Below are 19,049 nucleotides of genomic sequence, written 5' to 3'. Positions count from 1 at the left end.
TATGTACATTTATATATATGTACATGTATATATAAACGTGAAATAATATGAATATATATATAGAAAATGTTATATATATACATGTATATATATAAAATATTGTTTCATCACCCCGGATACCCGTATGGATGGTAAATTCTGCTCTAACTCGGGTCTCCTACCAGAGACCTGGAAGTTTGAGCACTCGCCTCAAGATCTTAGCTGTTCCCAATAGCGCACTTTTCTGCAACTCACCTGAGTTGATTGTTGTTGGTATTTGGGCAAGCCACAGTTCATTTCGCTTATATATATATATATATATATATATATATATATATATATATATATATTTATTTATAAGGAAGGGATGTAAGAACAACTGGGATGTAAGAACAACTGTAATCCCAGTAGTCATTGGGGCACTGGGCGCAATATCACTGGCGCATAAAATGTGGCTTGCCCAGGTACCGACAGCAATCAACTCAGGTGAGTTGCAGAAAAGTGCGCTATTCGGAACAACTAAGATCTTGAGGCGAGTGCTCAAACTCCCAGGTCTCTGGTAGGGGACCCGAGTTAGAGCAGAAATTACCACCCATACGGGTTAACCGGGGTGAAGAAACAATTATATATATATATATATACATATACAATTCTCGCTGTATATACGGTGTATATATTGTGTATATGTGGCCTGACCACATATATATTTGGTCAAGCCTACTGCTAACAGCACTCTACGCTCTAAAATTAAGTGTTATAACTAACTACAGTGTTGGAATAGGTTAATGTTACTTATCTTTTTTCCATATTGGTGTTTTTCTTTGGAATCACGACAGGTCTGTTTCGTGACCTTGTCGAAACAGACCTCAAAGACCAAAGTCGTGACCCCAAAGAAAAACATCAATCTGGAAGAAAGATAAGTAAAATGAACTTATTCCAACCTCTAGTTAGTTATATATAAATTATATAATTTATATACGGTATAATATATATACATGTATAATACATATAGACAGCTACCATAGTAGGGCAAGATGGCCATGTGGCACAGTAGTTAATGCACCTGTCTGCAGAACTGGTTCCGAGTTCAATTCTACTGCGAAGTTGTTTTTTCATTCATATTTTAGTTGCTATAACTGGACATATGACAGATCAATAACGAAAACAATAAGAATTATGTATATAGATGATATATATTATATATATATTTAATTATATATTATATGCTACCAATGCGCTAGCACTACACTCCTCTCAAACTAACTTCATCTTTAAACATGCAAGACTAAAAATCGATTTTGTCCACATTCATTCTTTATTCTGATGATATATCTAGCCAAATAGACTTTATACCTAACAAAGGTTTTAGTAAAGGTTGTTGTCTGTTTGTAACATATCAACATGATAACTGATATTGTGTATTTTACTTACTACTACAATTGTAGCCGTCACCGGTGTACCCAGGATTGCACGTACACTTTAGACCAAGCGTGGTCGAGTCAAAGACACACTTTCCATCTAAGGAACAGCGGTGTGTATCATTAGGGCAGACAACTCTCGCATCTACAAAATATCTATATTTTGTACATCTCTAGTCTAAAGGTTATAAGAGTATAGGTTCTCCAACATTGTAGAGAAAGGGTAAATTATTTTATTAGATGTTGGATATGTCTTGTGTGAGTTATATGCAGACCAGCAAAACTCTATTAAACTGGTTGTGCTTAATATAATACTGCTAAGCTGAGAAATAGACCTCAGAGGTACAATCCTTACTATTTTGTATAGAACCAACATATAGCTAATGTTCCCTGTAATAAAAAATGAAACAATATTTCCCTTCGTCATCCAATTACCTTTTATACTTACAAACTTGACTGATAAATTGGCTCTCCGAAACAATTGGCTCTCTGCTTTCTAAGGTGAGTGCTAGTAAATGGTAGTAGTTAAAACTGACTAATATAATATATTCAACATTTATCTTACAAATGAACTTAAAAAAAACTTAATATATTTTATCAGAAAATATTTTCTATCATTTGCGATTGTTCTTGATAGTTGAGGTGATCTGACTGCCAGGATGTATCAAGATTAAAATTTACTAAACTTGACCGAGGTTGGAATGCTCAACTTACGCAAAAGTACAAGTTACACAATTACAAATTACAAACAGACTAACAGAACAGAGACTAGTAACTTTGCTACAAGAGCACAATAGCCGATGTCAACTATAGCAACGAGTGGCACCATTTTGAACTTATTTTTCTTCTGAGCATTTTAACTACGATCAAGATTTGCCGGTTTTAATCTTGGATCATCCTGGCAGTCAGATCAACTCAAACATAAAAAAATCCCAAAGGATAAACAAAAATGATTATATCAAAATCTACTAAAATTTATTATGAGCACTTCCTTAACACAACGATAGAGTTTAAATATCTACTTTAGTTTAAGGTGTACGGTGCCTTTAGAGCTTTTTGTTCATGAGTAAAACAATTTCATTGGCCTAAATACTATCTAACCTCATCAGCTGCTAAAAACAGGAATCTAGTCTACCAATCAAAAGCATAGATATATCTTTGAAGGTGATAGCTCACCAATCACAAACATTGATATATCATGAGAGCTAGTTCACCGATCACAATTATTGACCATCATAGTAGAAGCTAGTTTACCAATCACAAGCAGCAATATATCATAGTAGAAGCTAGTCCACCCATGACAATCATGGGTATATTACGCAATAAGCTAGTAGACCAATCACAAGCGTTAATATATATCGCAGCAGAAGCTAGTTCACCAACCAAAAATAAAGAGAAAAACAAAGAACAATTTGATCCATCTATGAATACAAGAATTTGAAGTTTTTTTTTATCAAAAATACTGTGGTGGACGGTGGGTCAGTAAACACACTGACGACTAACTCAACTCGGGTCAGCGCAGCCCAACAACCGACCTGAGACTGACTCAAAAAATGATGCGGAGCCAAAGCCCTTGATAAACTATATAAAGACCAGGCAAAGACAAAGATACTCAGAGTTGTTTTGCACTACTCTGCTAATGCATGTTCTCTACTGTACTTTAAGTGAAGCGAAATATATGCTGATTTGAAACATACTGCTTGTTTCTGCTAAGTTTGGCGCAGAGCTAGTGAAGCTAGCACTTTTACTATAACAAGAAATAAAAAAGGAAGTGTTAAATAGGACTGAGATAAAATACAAAATGTTTACTATAATAAGATCCGTGGCCATCCATTTGTCTGACGCCACACGAAAAGCATCAAGAAAAATATTACCTCGCATGGGAACCAAACCTTGGATGACCGATTCCAAGATAAGAAAACTACCAATAAACCACTCAGCCACCTCAACACCTCGGTATGTGATTATTATACTGATTCAATGCTGAATTAAATAATAATGACATACTGGGCACTCTTGCTGAGCCCTCACAGAGCACAGACTGACAAGCATACTATAGTACTAGTACTATAGTACTATAGTACTAGTACTATAGTACTATAGTACTAGTACTAATAATAAACAGGTTAATGAAAATATAATAAAAAGATAATAGAAACACTCTATTTCAACACAATAATTTAGTCCAAGTTCATACAAACCTTCGCATGCTGCCCCTTTATGACTGATGTAGCCTCTGGGACAATGACACATAAAGTCTCCTTCAAGATTCTCACATGTTGCGTTGGCCACTTTGCACGGAGAGCTCAAGCACTCATCTATGTCTGTTAAAAAAATACACTTTCATTAATAGTTGAAACTCTGAAAAGTTTAATTAAGATAAACACTGCAATTCTGTAAGAGAGTCTTAACTATATTACAAGTCATGTTCTTACATCTGTCTGTTTGTCCAATGCCATGCTTAGAGGTTAAGAAAAAAGATTGCTTCTAAAAGGACTCAAACTCACGACATTCACCTTGGTAGAATAAAGGTTTGGCCATACATGACGATTTGTTCATTGGTTCTGGCCGAAATCAGGAAATGAACAAAAAACACAGAGCTATTCGGTTGAAATTCACAGAATTGTTAGAGCTGCGCACGCACACCGAAATCGTCCACGAAATGCATTTAATTGGTTGAACAAATTGTTAGCGATTGCAATTTCAACAGCTTTTGCAATTGGTATAGTCCAAGAGACGTATTACGACACACAATAAAAGTACAAGCGCAATTCAACATAGTACATACGATGCAATAATGCTTTAATTGTGCTATTGTTGGTTCTTTATCGTTCGGACAGATCGTACAAAACATATCGTTTCTTTTTTAATAATGGCAAAGGTTTATTCTTAACAGCAAAAGGTCCGTTGTAAAAAGAATTGCCATATTTAGCGCAATGAAGTCAGTTGCATCGTATTTACTATGTTAAATCGCGTATTTTTCTTGCGTGTCGCGTTATAAGTCTTGGACTACATAAATTGCAAAAGCTGCTAGAATTGTGCTCACTATCTGATGCCTGTCAGAATTATTTTGTAGTTAATTATTACAACTGTCACCACACAGTGGACTGCTAGAGGACATGTTTTAATAACATTACTAACCCTTATCATCGTATAAATGTCTAGTTAGAGAATAATTCTGGTTCCCTAATAGAGAATCTTAATTCCGACTATCATTAAAGCAACTCGCACAAACTTTCAGTATATTTATTAGAAAGTATCAGTATTTTTCAATCATTTGCGATAGTTTTTTTTGTGTTTGAGGTCATCTGACTTCCATGATGTTTTGAGATTAACATCGACAAGAGCTTGATCAAGGCTAAAATTTTCAGGTCAAGCGAAATTGTGATTATGACATCTATAGTTACCAAGAGACAAACAGAAAAGAAGCATGTAACACTGCAACTGGAATGGAATACCTGGTATTAACCATAGCAACTAGTGATGTCGTTTCTCTCGAACTTTTCTTCTGAACGTTTTGACGGTGATCAAGTTTTATCAATTTTAATTTTGAAGCACCCTGGCAGTAGATCATTTCAAACATCAACACTGATTGCTAATGATATAAAGAATACTGTTACTTTCTGATAAAGTCTACTAAAATGTTGTGTAAGTTTATCATTAAACCCTGTGATGCCCGGGATGTATTTCATTTTTAATCAGATAACTTATAGGTGGTTGTTTAAATGGCTGGTATTCAAAAATCAGATCCAGACTTGAAACCAAATATTTTAGCGAACTCGTAGAAGACGTGAAAGAAACACGTGGTAAGTTTGCAGGAAAACAACAAAAATTGTAGAAACATAGTATTTATGCAGATTAACAATATGTACTGTGACATTCTGGGATTATTTATAGATATTTAAAAGCATTAAATAAATCTAAAAGTTATATAAAAAAACATCAACTACATGTATGTTAAAATTCGAAGCTAACGATTATTTTTAGTTATTGTTCTGTATCTTGTACTATTGTTATTGTTTTAGTTATTGTTTCCTTAAACTACTAACTGAGATAACAAATAAAAATGTACACATAAAATACTATATAAAAATACGCATGTTGTAAAACTGTTTTGAATGAAATATAACAGGTCGCACTATTGTTCACATTGACACTGTTCAGCTGATCAAATCAGCTGATCAGCTGATCAAAATAGCATTAGCATCATCAGTGCTATCAGAGTTAACAACTAGAACATAAGTGTTAAAATATTACATTTAAAAACCAGCTAGTTTGTGCAGGTAATCTTGCCTCATTATCCACATTGGCACTGATCAGCTGGGGCTAATACACATGGGAAGAAAGTTGCCTCACCTTTGCATCTGAACTCTCCATCCTTCTCAAACCCCTTTCCACACTTGCACTCGTAACTACCTGGTGTGTTCACACATGACACATTAGTTCCTTGACATGGTTGGTTGTTTACCGAGCATTCATCTATGTCTGGAGAAAGAAAATGACACGCGGTGTATCGAACATTTAAAAAGTAATGGAAGTGCCCTTACATGAAAGAATTGCTTACTTTACAAGAAATATGATGTGTTTCTGACTACAAACTCACAATCTAAAGTTCCCAATTGCGTAGGTGAGTGTTGGAGTCTATTTCACCTGCTATTCACATTTCACTATGTCATTATCTTGTCAGACCGGCTTGGATTTTCCACTAGCAATTTATAAGTGTAAATTCCAAGGGGAATAAAACGCTTTAGCTCTAATGGGTCTCGTTTCTTTGCAGCCTTTGATAACATTGATTTTTCCCGAGTATGAATCTAAGGCTAAGAATTAGAAGTTATATAGTAAATATATACAATTTAACTCAACTCACAACTAGTAGTTGATATGAAATAATGAACAATAATAATGAAAAACAATAATAATGGGTTATCCTCATTTGTAATTCACCAAGACTGAAAGTAGACATTACCTGTACAGTTGGTTCCATCTCCAGTAAATCCTTCCTTACATTTACAGTAGAGGCTAAATTTCCCTTTACTGTTAGAGACAGCGCATTGACCATTCACAGAGCAGTGACTCTTGCCACACTTTATGCCTTCTATAAGTGAGAGACAGCACTTCATTGAACTAATACTCTGACAATTATAAAAGACCACCAGAGCATTAACAAAGTTAATAGTGAAATGATAATTCAAGAGTTATCTTCCACTCAACAACATGAGATTCATCAGGAATGAGATGAATCTATTAGAGGAAAACAAAAATGGTTTAGTGTTGTATCAATTATTATTTAAGAATTAAAATACATTAGTTCATAGACAGGCAATCAGTTATAAATGACCACTAGAATATTATAAAATTCACATTTTATGCCTTCAAAACCATGAAATATTTTTAAATGAATCTGATCATCAGACAGTTATAAATAGATATCGTTACATGCACTCTTAAATAATGAGTGACTGAGTCAGAATTTAGGAGTTGTCTTCCATTCACCCAACAGTATTATAGGGATCTACAAAGTGAATCAACTTTTCATACTGGACATTTTCAGATTTCGAATAACAAAAGAACTGATTCGCAATCAATACATGTACAATCTTACTCCAAATGACATAATCTAACGATGTGTGTCTAAAAAAATAGCAAATAAAACCAGCTTACGTTCTAGAAACTTTTGGTAATTTTGTGGCGAATAAAATTTTACTATTCAAATTACTCTAAAAGTCGTCCGGCTGTCAATGTCAGGATACAAAAATATTTACTAAAATTGCCAAAAACACAGCACTGGCAAACTGAAAGGAAAATAAGATGCTGAAGTCCATAATTGCAGTCTTATAGCAGCATGTGCAATGGCTCATATTTACCGATGATGCATCACTAGTATACATGAAATAGCAAACACGCATATAATAGGGGAGAATAATAGTTTTTAATTGATCGATAACAAACAGATCTCGCAATGCGTCAACCAACTCGGTATATAAAACTTGGCTTTTAGTGGGAGTTATTCAAAACACTTAAGTACTTCTACGGTTGATCATCCCTTTTTCAGATTCACATTTCCTGAACTTTCAATTGTCCTGACAACATCTATAGTTCAAACAATTGTTCCATGTGAACGCTTCGGTCTGAAGAGCGGTACAGTGAGTTTCAACAGTATTGTAATTTTTCGTTATTATTACTGTTATTGATATTACGCTGCACCCTATTTTATGTACAACCATATGTTAATCTCATATATAGTCTATACGCATTCCATACCATCTTGTAGCCTATTTGTACGTATGTGAGATTATATAGGCTGTTTAATGGATAGAACAAACTCAATTATTACTGTCCAGACTTTTTCAATGTTTAAACCTTTTGATGTCCTGACATTTCCCAGTCTGCATGAGCCAGAACAAATAAAGGCTGTTCATATAGTGAAATATACAGACATTATTCACGAACACATATTACATTTTAAATTATTCAGATATAAAACTTTGCAATCCAAGATTCGACAACGACTATTGATAAGTAACATTTTGTTACGGGGCATTCTCTGAGTATAGTAAATTTTCATTGCTGACTCAAAAGTTTGGCTTTTTGTTAGACTTCAAATAAACTTTGTTGCGCCATCTTCAGATGCCCAGCATCATGATGCCGACTGACTGACTTGCGCTTTTCAAGAAATATAATTTTCATCCAATGTGACAAATCAATGGGTCGGCATCAAAAAACACAAGTTCTCTAGATCGCTGAAATCCTCAAAAAGAGGGACGTTTCACAAAGCCAGTTTTTTATGCAGACCAAGCAGGTCCTTTTTAAAAAGTAGTAGAATGCACCTACGATGTCTGTGATGGGAAGACAGCGTTTGTATTTAAAATGGCTAAAAATTATTACCTTTAAAAAAGGAAAGAATATTGATAGTACAATTGCTGAGCTTACTGCTGTAATACTTAATTTCCTTAGTAACATACAATATTATAAACCAGTATAATAATACTATAATAAATTTTTAATAAAGTAGTATTGTGGTAGACCCCGTGCCATGACTCCGTAATTCGTGTAAATATTTTGATATGTTATATATTGCCTGCTGTGTTGTTCTTTTTATTATAACGTTATTAATTTGTCCATATACTATATCACTATAATGTCTTCGTTTATCGTTTTATCATAACCATGCCAACGGATTTGCGATACTGTTTATTTCTAATGTTATACGGTTTTTACTCGGTTCCGTTAGCCGGAATAGGTGAGTTTATTGTATATAAAGGAGCGCGCCCACTCAGTTGGGCAGAGCAGATAGCCGTATGCTCCTCGGCTAGTAGAATTTCCTTCTGTAATAAAAACTGAATGAAACTACACGCATTCTCTTCTCTTTATTTAATAGGCTAGATAGGCTACTTGTAATTTCATGCTAAGTAAACGCTGGCAAATTCCTTTACAATATTACAGTATTATTATTAGAATTAATAAATAGTTTTATTTATACTCTACTGTTAATTTATTATAATTTTATTTATAATAAACAAATGATAGTAGTATTTGTCATTATTAATAATAATAAAGTTGCATTACCAATAAGTACTACAATAATATTATAGTATTGTTGATAATACTATCAACTTCTTCAGTGTTCTTTTCTTTAGGGCTAATTTATTCCGCCCCACGATATCGACAATAATTTATCTCGAACTTAAAATTTGGAGATTTGTGTACTTATTATATACAGTGGAACCTAGGTTCTCAAACGCTTTGGTCTTCGACCAACTCGGTTTTCGATAAAAGATTTTGAGATTTGTTCCTCTCAGATCTCGAACATGAATTCGGTTCTAGACGAAAACAGAGCATGCGCATTATTTTGGAACAACTCTGGAAACCGCATAGAAAAACTGTTAACAAAGGGAGAAGCAATTTACGCCTCATAATTTTTTTACAAAAAGGGAGGAACCATATAGGATGACATCTCATCTACTGAAGAGCTTTGCTAGGGAGATAACCCCTCCAGTCGAGTTACCCTAACTCGACTGGATTTCGGAAGATGATACTCCTTCGAAGATATGAAGTAAACGTGCCATTGCTGTATATATTTTCTTTTTCGTACGATTTTTGATGTAACTGATCTGTTGCATTTTTGTTGCTGTTTTCTTATCAATTTCTGCAACCTTTGTTATTGTATCTAAACTTTTAAATTTTTTGATGTTTTAAAAGCAAAATATACAAAACGTTTACCTTTGTTTTCTTTTTTCATCATCTTGAAAAAACAAAATTTTTTTTGTTTTTTCAAAAAAAAAGAACACTAAATTTTGTATGAGCTCATCCTTAACACACCGGTAGAGTTTTGATAATGTATTTTAGTTGAAGGTATGATGCCTTTAGAGCTTTTTGTTCATGAGTGAAACAGTTTCGTTGGCCCAAATATTATCTAACCTCATCAGTCGCTAATAAACAAGAAGCTAGTCTGCCAATCAAAAGCATGGATACATACTTGAAGGTGATGGCTCACCAATCACGATTATTGATTATCATGGAAGAAGCTAGTTTAACAGTCACAAACAGAAATATATCATAGAAAAAGCTAGTCCACCAATGACAATCATGGGTATATTACACAATAAGCTAGTAGACCAATGTCAAGCGTTGATATGTTATAGAAGAAGCAAGTTTACCAGTCACAAGCATTAACATATCGTGGACGGAGCTAGTTCATCAATCTCTCATAGGAAGAAAAACAAAAGAACAATTTGGCCCATTCATGAATGCAAGAACATTTTGTGGTCTTTGTATCAGATATATTATGGGTGGAAGGTGGGTTAGTAAACACCTCGACGACAGACTCTACTCAAGTCAGCACAGCCCAACAATCAATCTGGGACTGACTAAAAAAAAAGGTGGAACTTAAGCCATCAATAGACTATATAAAGACCAGGCTAAGGCCGAGATACTCAGAGTTATTTTGCACTACTACGTTAAAGCATGTTTTCTACTGTACTTCTAGTGAAGCAAAATATATGCTGATTTGTAACATACTGCTTGTTTCTGCTAGCTTACAGGCAGAGCTAGTAAAGGTGTCACCCAAGAATCTATTACAATACCAAGAAAGTTTTAAAAAATTAAGTGTCAAATAGAACTGAGATAAAATGCAAAATCTATACTATAATAAAAGCAGTGGCCGTCTATCTATCTGAAGCCGCACAAAGAGCATAAAGAAAAGTAATACCTCGCATGGGAATTGAACCTAGTGCGTCTGATTCCATGGTAAGTAGACTACCATTAAACCAAGCAGCCACCTTAACACCTCAACCTGTGCTTATTATACTGATTTGAAACATAGTGCTTTTAAGAAAATAAGTGCCAATTTGAACTGCGATAACACACAAAATATTTGCTATAGTACAAGCTTTGGTCGTTCATTCATCCAACATTTTACTAAAAGCAATAAGAAAAAAATTACATCACAAGAGAATCGAACCCGGAGTGTCTGATTCATAGGCAAGCAGACTACCAATAAACCCCTCAGCCACCTCAACATCTCCACCTGTGATTATTATTCTGATTCAATGATGAATCAGAATAATAATAATAATAATGAAATTCTGATTATTCATGACAAACTCTCACAGTGCACAGACTGACAAGTAGATTATTGCACGAGGGTTGATAATGTACAGGTTAATGGAAACATAATAAAAATAAAATAGAAAAACCCTATTTCAACACAATTATTTAGTCCAAGTTCATACAAACCTTTGCATTCTTCTCCTTTTTCGCTGATATAACCTCTGGGACAATGACACATAAAGTCTCCTTCAAGATTCTCACATGTTGCGTTGGCCACTTTGCACGGAGAGCTCAAGCACTCATCTATGTCTGTAAAGAAAATATACTTTCATTAATAGTTGACATCCTGAAAGGTTTTATTAAAATAAACACATAAACTCTGTAAAAAATCTTTACTATATTAAAAGTCATGTTCTTTCATCTGTCTGTTTGTCCAATGCCATGCTCAAAGGTTAAGAAAAAAAGATTGTCTATAGTAGGACTCGAACTCACGACTTTCATCTTGGTAGACCAACACTCTACCAACTTGTTGCCGGTCGGGATAATTTTGTAGTGAATTATTACAACTGTCACAGCACAGTGCTGAGTTGACTACCAGGAGACAAGTTTTAATAACATAACCAACAACTATCACCATATAACTGTTCAGTTAAAGAATTATGCTGGTCATCTAAATAAAATTTTAGTTCTAACGAGTATTGAAGATAAACTTACACAAAGATTTACTGCATTTTATGAGAAAGTATCAGTATCTTTCTGTCATTGCTGCCATTTTATGAGAAAGTATCAGTATCTTTCTGTCATTGCTGCCATTTTATGAGAAAGTATCAGTATCTTTCTGTCATTGCTGCCATTTTATGAGAAAGTATCAGTATCTTTCTGTCATTGCTGCCATTTTATGAGAAAGTATCAGTATCTTTCTGTCATTGCTGCCATTTTATGAGAAAGTATCAGTATCTTTCTGTCATTGCTGCCATTTTATGAGAAAGTATCAGTATCTTTCTGTCATTGCTGCCATTTTATGAGAAAGTATCAGTATCTTTCTGTCATTGCTTTCATTTTGTCAGAAGGTATTTTTTATTAAATCTTCTATCATTTTCTATAATTTTTGATGTTTGAGGCCATTTGACTGTCAGAATGTTTCAAGATTAACATCAGCAAAAGATTGGTTGTGGCTAAAATCCTCAGATCAAGCGAAAGTGTGATTATGGCATTTATAGTTGCCACAGAAGAGACTGACAAAATAGAGACGTGTAACACTGCAACTTGAAGGCAATACCTGGTATTAACTATAGCAACGATAGAAACTAGTGATGCCATTTCCCACATATTATTCCTTTGAGCGTTTCAACTCTGATAAAGTTTTTGTGGATTTCTATTTTGAAGCTTCCTGGTGGTCAGATCATTTCAAATATCAACACTGATTGGAAATAATATAAAAAATAAACAGGAACTCTGTTAAAATTTTGTGCTTACAATGCCTTTTAGATAGTTCTGCATTTAGTATTATTTTTATTGTTTTCTTAGACTACCAACTGAGACAACTATACAAATAAAAATATACACATAAAATACTATATATACTTTACTTTTGTGAAGACCATCATAGATCCGTTATATATATAAGGTTCCATGTGAAAAGTGAAACAATAATAGCTTTTGTCATGAAATTACTTTTTATATTTAGAAATTTCTTGACTAATAAATTGACTCTCTGAAGTTTCAAACTGTCAGTGAAAACATGAGTAGAATGCTACTAGTTAAAACTGACTCCAATCTATTCAACATTTAGCCTAATGATGAGCCTACACCAAATTTTAATATATTTTATCAAAAAGTATTGTTCTATCACTTGCGATTGTTTTTGACTATCAGAATGTATCAAGATTAAAATTCACTAAACTTGACCGAGGTTGAAATGCTCAATTTAGAAGTTGATTTGCAACAAAACTCGCATTACAGTTATTTGGTATCAACAGATTCACCATGTCTTACTCTGTTGTGTTGTAGGTGCCAAATATGTGGAAATGTGATTACAACTCAATGGACAGTTAATCTTAAAAATAGTTAGCTTAATCTTAAGTTAGCTTTTAAGAGCTTGTAATCACATTTCCACATATTTGGCACATACACCACAACAGAGTAAGACATGGTGCAACTTTTGATACCAAACAATTGTAATGTGAATTTTGTTGCAAGTCAACCTTTAAAGTGAAAGTACAAATTACAAAAAGACGGACAGAACAGAGGCTTGTAACTTTGAAACAAGAACACTAAATTTTGTATGAGTTCATCCTTACACACCGGTAGAGTTTTGATAATGTATTTTAGTTGAAGGTATGATGCCTTTAGAGCTTTTTGTTCATGAGTGTAAGAGTTTCGTTGTCCCAAATATTATCTAACCTCATCAGTCGCTAATAAACAAGAAGCTAGTCTGCCAATCAAAAGCATGGATACATACTTGAAGGTGATAGCTCACCAATCACAATTATTGATTATCATGGAAGAAGCTAGTTTAACAGTCACTAGCAGCAATATAACATAGAAAAGGTTAGTCCACCAATGACAAACATGGGTATATTACACAATAAGCTAGTAGATCAATCTCAAGCGTTGATATATTATAGAAGAAGCAAGTTTACCAGTCACAAGCATTAACATATCGTGGACGGAGCTAGTTCATCAATCTCTCATAGGAAGAAAAACAAAAGAACAATTTGGCCCATTCATGAATGCAAAAACATTTTGTGGTCTTTGTATCAGAGATATTATGGGTGGAAGGTGGGTTAGTAAACGCTTCGACAACAGACTCTACTCAAGTCAGCACAGCCCAACAATCAATCTGGGACTGATTCAAAAAAGGAGGGGGAGCCTAAGCCATCAATAGACTATATAAAGACCAGGCTAAGGCAGAGAGACTCAGAATTATTTTGCACTACTATGTTAAAGCATGTTTTCTACTGTACTTCTAGTGAAGCAAAATATATGCTGATTTGTAACATACTGCTTGTTTCTGTTAGCTTAGGCACAGAGCTAGTAAAGGTGTCACCCAAGCATCTATTACAATACCAAGAAAGTTAAAAAAAATTAAGTGTCAAATAGAACTGAGACAAAATACAAAATCTATACTATAATAAAAGCAGTGGCCGTCTATCTATCTGAAGCCGCACAAAGAGCATAAAGAAAAGTAATACCTCGCATGGGAATTGAACCTAGTGCGTCTGATTCCATGGTAAGTAGACTACCATTAAACCAAGCAGCCACCTTAACACCTCAACCTGTGCTTATTATACTGATTTGAAACATAGTGCTTTTAAGAAAATAAGTGCCAATTTGAACTGCGATAACACACAAAATATTTGCTATAGTACAAGCTTTGGTCGTTCATCCATCCAACATTTTACTAAGAGCAATAAGAAAAACATTACATCACAGGAGAATTGAACCCGGAGTGTCTGATTCATAGGCAAGCAGACTACCAATAAACCCCTCAGCCACCTCAACATCTCCACCTGTGATTACCATTCTGATTCAATGATGAATCAGAATAATAATAATCACACACTGATTATTCATGACAAACTCTCACAGTGCTGGACTGACAAGTAGATTATTGCACGAGGGTTGATAATGTACAGGTTAATGGAAACATAATAAAAATAAAATAGAAAAACCCTATTTCAACACAATTATTTAGTCCAAGTTCATACAAACCTTTGCATTCTACTCCTTTTTCGCTGATATAACCTCTGGGACAATGACACATAAAGTCTCCTTCAAGATTCTCACATGTTGAGTTGGCCACTTTGCACGGAGAGCTCAAGCACTCGTCTATGTCTGTTAAGAAAATATACTTTCATTAATAGTTGACATCCTGAAAGGTTTTATTAAAATAAACACATAAACTCTGTAAAAATCTTTACTATATTAAAAGTCATGTTCTTTCATCTGTCTGTTTGTCCAATGCCATGCTCAAAGGTTAAGAAAAAAAGATTGTCTATAGTAGGACTCGAACTCACGACTTTCATTTTGGTAGACCAACACTCTACCAACTTGTTGCCGGTCGGGATAATTTTGTAGTGAATTATTACAACTGTCACATCACAGTGGTGAGTGGACTACCAGGAGACAAGTTTTAATAACATTACTAACAATTATCATCATATAACTGTTAAGTTAGAGAATTGTGCTGGTTCCCTAACGAAAAAATTGAGTATTGAAGATAAACTTACACAAACATTTACTGCATTTTATGAGAAAGTATCAGTATCTTTCTGTCATTGCTTTCATTTTATCAGAAGGTATTTTCTATAAAACTTTCTATCATTTTCAATAATTTTTGATGTTGAGGCCATTTGACTGTCAGGATGTTTCAAGATTAACATCAGCAAAAGCTTGATCAGGGCCAACATCCTCAGATCAAGCGAAAGTGTGATTATGGCGCTTATAGTTGCCACAGAAGAGACCGACAGAAAAGAGACGTGTTACGCTGCAACTTGAAGGCAATACCCGGTATTAACAATAGCAATGACAGCAACTAGCAACGATAGGAACTAGTGATGCCATTTCGCACAAATTATTCTTCTGAGCGTTTTGACTCTGATCAAGTTTTGTCGATTTCAATTTTGAAGCATCCTGGCAATCAGATCATTTCAAACATCAACACTGATTGCTAATGATATAAAAATACTGACACTTTCCGATAAAATCTACTAAAATGTTGTACAAGTTCATCGTTACAGCCTCTGATGCCCGGGATGTCTTCCATTTTTAATCAGCTTGTAGGGGGATTTTTAAAAGGCTAGTTTTCAGGAGCCAGATGGAGACTTGAAACCAAATATTTTTAGTGAACTTGTAAAAGACCTGAAAGAAACACGTGGTAAGTTTGCATGAATATGGCAAAAAATGTAAAAACAAATAGTATTTATGCAGACTGACAATATGTACTGTGACAAAGGGTTTATTTTTAGATATTTAAAAGCACAAATTTTATAGTTTCATAGGAAAGAACAGGAACTCTGTTAAAGTTGCCTTTTAGATAGTTCTGCATCTTGTATTATTGTTATTGTTTTCTCAAACTACCAAATGGGACAACTATACAAATAAAAATATACACATAAAATACTATATAAAAATACGCATGTTGTAAAACTGTTTTGAATGAAATATAACAGGTCGTACTATTGCTCACATTGACACTGATCAGCTAATCAAATCAGCTGATCAAAATAGTATTAACATCATCAGCACTATCAGAGTTAACAACTAGAACATAAGTGTTAAAATATTAAATTTAAAAACCAATTAGTTTGTTCAGGTAATTTTGCCTCATTACCCACATTGGCATTGATCAGCTGGGGTTAGTACACATGGGAAGGAAGTTGTCTCACCTTTACATTTAAATTCTCCCTCCTTCTCAAACCCCTTTCCACACTTGCACTTGTAACTACCTGGTGTGTTCACACATGACACATTGGTTCCTCGACATGGTTGGTTTTTGACTGAGCATTCATCAATATCTGGAGAAAAAGAATGACACACAGTGTATCAAACATTTACGTAGGAATGGAAGTGCACTTACACAAAAAAATTGCTTACGTTGCAGAAAATATGATGCGCTTCCTACTAAAAACTCACAATCTAAAGTTCCCAATTGCGTAGGTGAGCGTTGGAGTCTATTTCACCTGCTATTCACATTTCACTATGTCATTATCTTGTCAGACTGACTTTGATTTTCCACTAACAATTTATAAGTGTAAATTTCAAGGGAATAAAACGCTTTAGCTCCAATGGGTCTCATTTCTTTGCAGCCTTTGATAACATTGATTTTTTTAGTATGAATCTAAGGCTAAGAATTAGAAGTTATATAGTAAATATATACAATTTAACTCAACTCACAACTAGTAGTTGATATGAAATAATGAACAATAATAATTAATAACAATAAGGAGTTACCCTAATTTGTAATTCACCAAGACTGAAAGTAGACATTACCTGTACAGTTGAGACCATCTCCAGTAAATCCTTCCTTACATTTACAGTAGAAGCTAAATATCCCTTTACTGCTAGAGACAGCGCATTGACCATTCACAGAGCAGTGATTATTGCCACACTTCATGCCTTCAATAAGTGAGAGACAACACTTCATAGAGCTAATCCTCTGGCAGTTACAAAAGAACCAGAACACCACCAGAATATTAACATAGTTAACAATGATATGATAATTCAAGAGTTATCTTCCACTCAACAACATGCAATTCATCAGGAGCAAGATGAATCTATTAAATGATAACAGAAATAGTTTAGTGCTTTACCAATTATTATTCAAGAATTAAAATACATTAGTTCATAGACAGGCAATTGGTCACAAATGACTACTAGAATATTAGAAAATTCACATTTTATGCCTCCAAAACCAAGAAATGTTCTTAAATAAAGCAGATCATAAGACAGTTATAAATAGACATCGTTACATGCACTCTTAAATAATTAGTGACTGAGTCAGAATTTAGGAGAAGTCTTCCATTCACCCAACAATATTATAGGGATCTACAAAGTGAATCAACTTTTCATACTGGGCATTTTAAGACTTCGAATAACCAGAAAGCTGATTCGCAGTCAATACATGTGCAATCTTACTCCAAATGACCTAATCTAACGATATCTGTTTAGAAAAATGGCAAATAAAACCAGCTTACGTTTTAGTAACTTTTTGTAGATTTAGTGAATAAAATTTTACTATTCAAATTACTCTAAAAATTGTCAGGCTGTCAATGTCAGGATACAAAAATATTTACTAAGATTGTCAAAAACACAGCATTGGCAAACTGAAAGGAAAATAAGATGCTGAAGCCAATCATCGCAGTCCTATAACAGCGACTGCATTGGCTCATGTTTACCCATGATGCATCAGTAGTATACAGAAAGTGGCAGACACGCATTTAATAGGGGAGAATAATAGTTTTTAATTGATCGATAATGAACAGATCAGAGATCTCGCAATGCGCCAACCGTAACCAACTCGGTACATAAAACTTGGCTTTTAGTAGGAGTTATTCAAAACACTTAAGTACTTCTACAGTTGATCATCCCTTTTTCTGATTCACATTCCCTGAACTTTCAATTGTCCTGACAACATCTATAGTTCGAACAATCGTTCCATGTGTACTCTTCTGTCTGAAGAGCGGTACATGGCTCTCGCAAGTGAGTTTCAACAGTATTGTATTTTTTTGTTGTTATTACTGTTATTGATATTACACTGTACTCTATTTTATGTATAACCATATGTTAATCTCATATATAGTCTATATGCATTCCGTACCATCTTGTAGCCTAGTTGTACGTATGTGAGATTATATAGGCTGTTTAATGGATAGCACAAACTCAATTATTACTGTCCAGACTTTTTCAATGTTTAAACCTTTTGATGTCCTGACATTTCCCAGTCTGCATGAGCCAGAACAAATAAAGGCTGTTCGTATAGTGAAATATGCAGACATTACTCACGAACACAAATTACATTTTAAATCATTCAGAAAAAAAACTGGCAATCCAAAGTTCGACTACGACTATTGGTAAGTAACATTTTGTTTAGGGGCGTTCTCTGAGTAGTAACTTTTCATTGCTGACCCAAAGGTTTGGCTTTTTGTCAGACTTCAAATAAACTTTGTTGTGCTATCATCAGATGCCCAGCATCATGATGCCGACTGACTTGCACTTTTCAAAAAATATAATTTTCATCCAATGTGAGTAATCAGTGGGTCGGCATCAAAAGACAAAAGTTCTCCAGATCGCTGAAATCCTCAAAACGAGGAAAGTTTCACAAAGCCAGTTTTTAATGCAAACAAAGCAGGTCCTTTTTAAGAAGTAGTAGAGTGTACCTACGATGTCTGTGATGGGAAGACAGCGTTTGTAATTAAAATGGCTAAAAATTATTACCTTTAAAAAAGGAAAGAATATTGATAGCACATTTGTTGAGTAGTGCTACTGTTATAATACTTATTTTCCTTAGTAACACACAATATTATGAAGCAGTATTAATAATATTGTAATAAAATTTTAATAAAGTAGTATTACGGTATTATCAGTAAAATAAATAGTTTT

At 34.1% G+C, this 19,049-nt stretch overlaps 1 protein-coding gene across 1 annotated transcript in view; it reads right to left on the bottom strand.

Moving 5' to 3' along the window:
* The window catches only part of LOC137402470 (fibrillin-1-like), a 30,464-nt gene extending 13,400 nt beyond the window's left edge, over positions 1-17,064 (bottom strand). The window contains exons 1-8 of the mRNA XM_068088971.1: positions 16,941-17,064; positions 16,337-16,465; positions 14,661-14,783; positions 11,133-11,255; positions 10,858-10,923; positions 6,364-6,492; positions 5,754-5,882; positions 3,599-3,721 (exon numbers count right to left, since the gene is read on the bottom strand). Of these exons, the coding sequence (XP_067945072.1) occupies positions 3,599-3,721; positions 5,754-5,882; positions 6,364-6,492; positions 10,858-10,923; positions 11,133-11,255; positions 14,661-14,783; positions 16,337-16,465; positions 16,941-17,064 (946 nt within the window). The remainder of the gene's footprint in view (positions 1-3,598; positions 3,722-5,753; positions 5,883-6,363; positions 6,493-10,857; positions 10,924-11,132; positions 11,256-14,660; positions 14,784-16,336; positions 16,466-16,940) is intronic.
* Between the last annotated feature and the right edge of the window lie 1,985 nt (positions 17,065-19,049).

Source organism: Watersipora subatra, chromosome 8 (assembly GCF_963576615.1).
Source record: "Watersipora subatra chromosome 8, tzWatSuba1.1, whole genome shotgun sequence".
NCBI lineage: Eukaryota > Metazoa > Bryozoa > Gymnolaemata > Cheilostomatida > Watersiporidae > Watersipora > Watersipora subatra.
The sequence above is the reverse complement of the archived record's forward strand: the minus strand, read 5'-3'. Positions and strand labels throughout refer to the sequence as shown.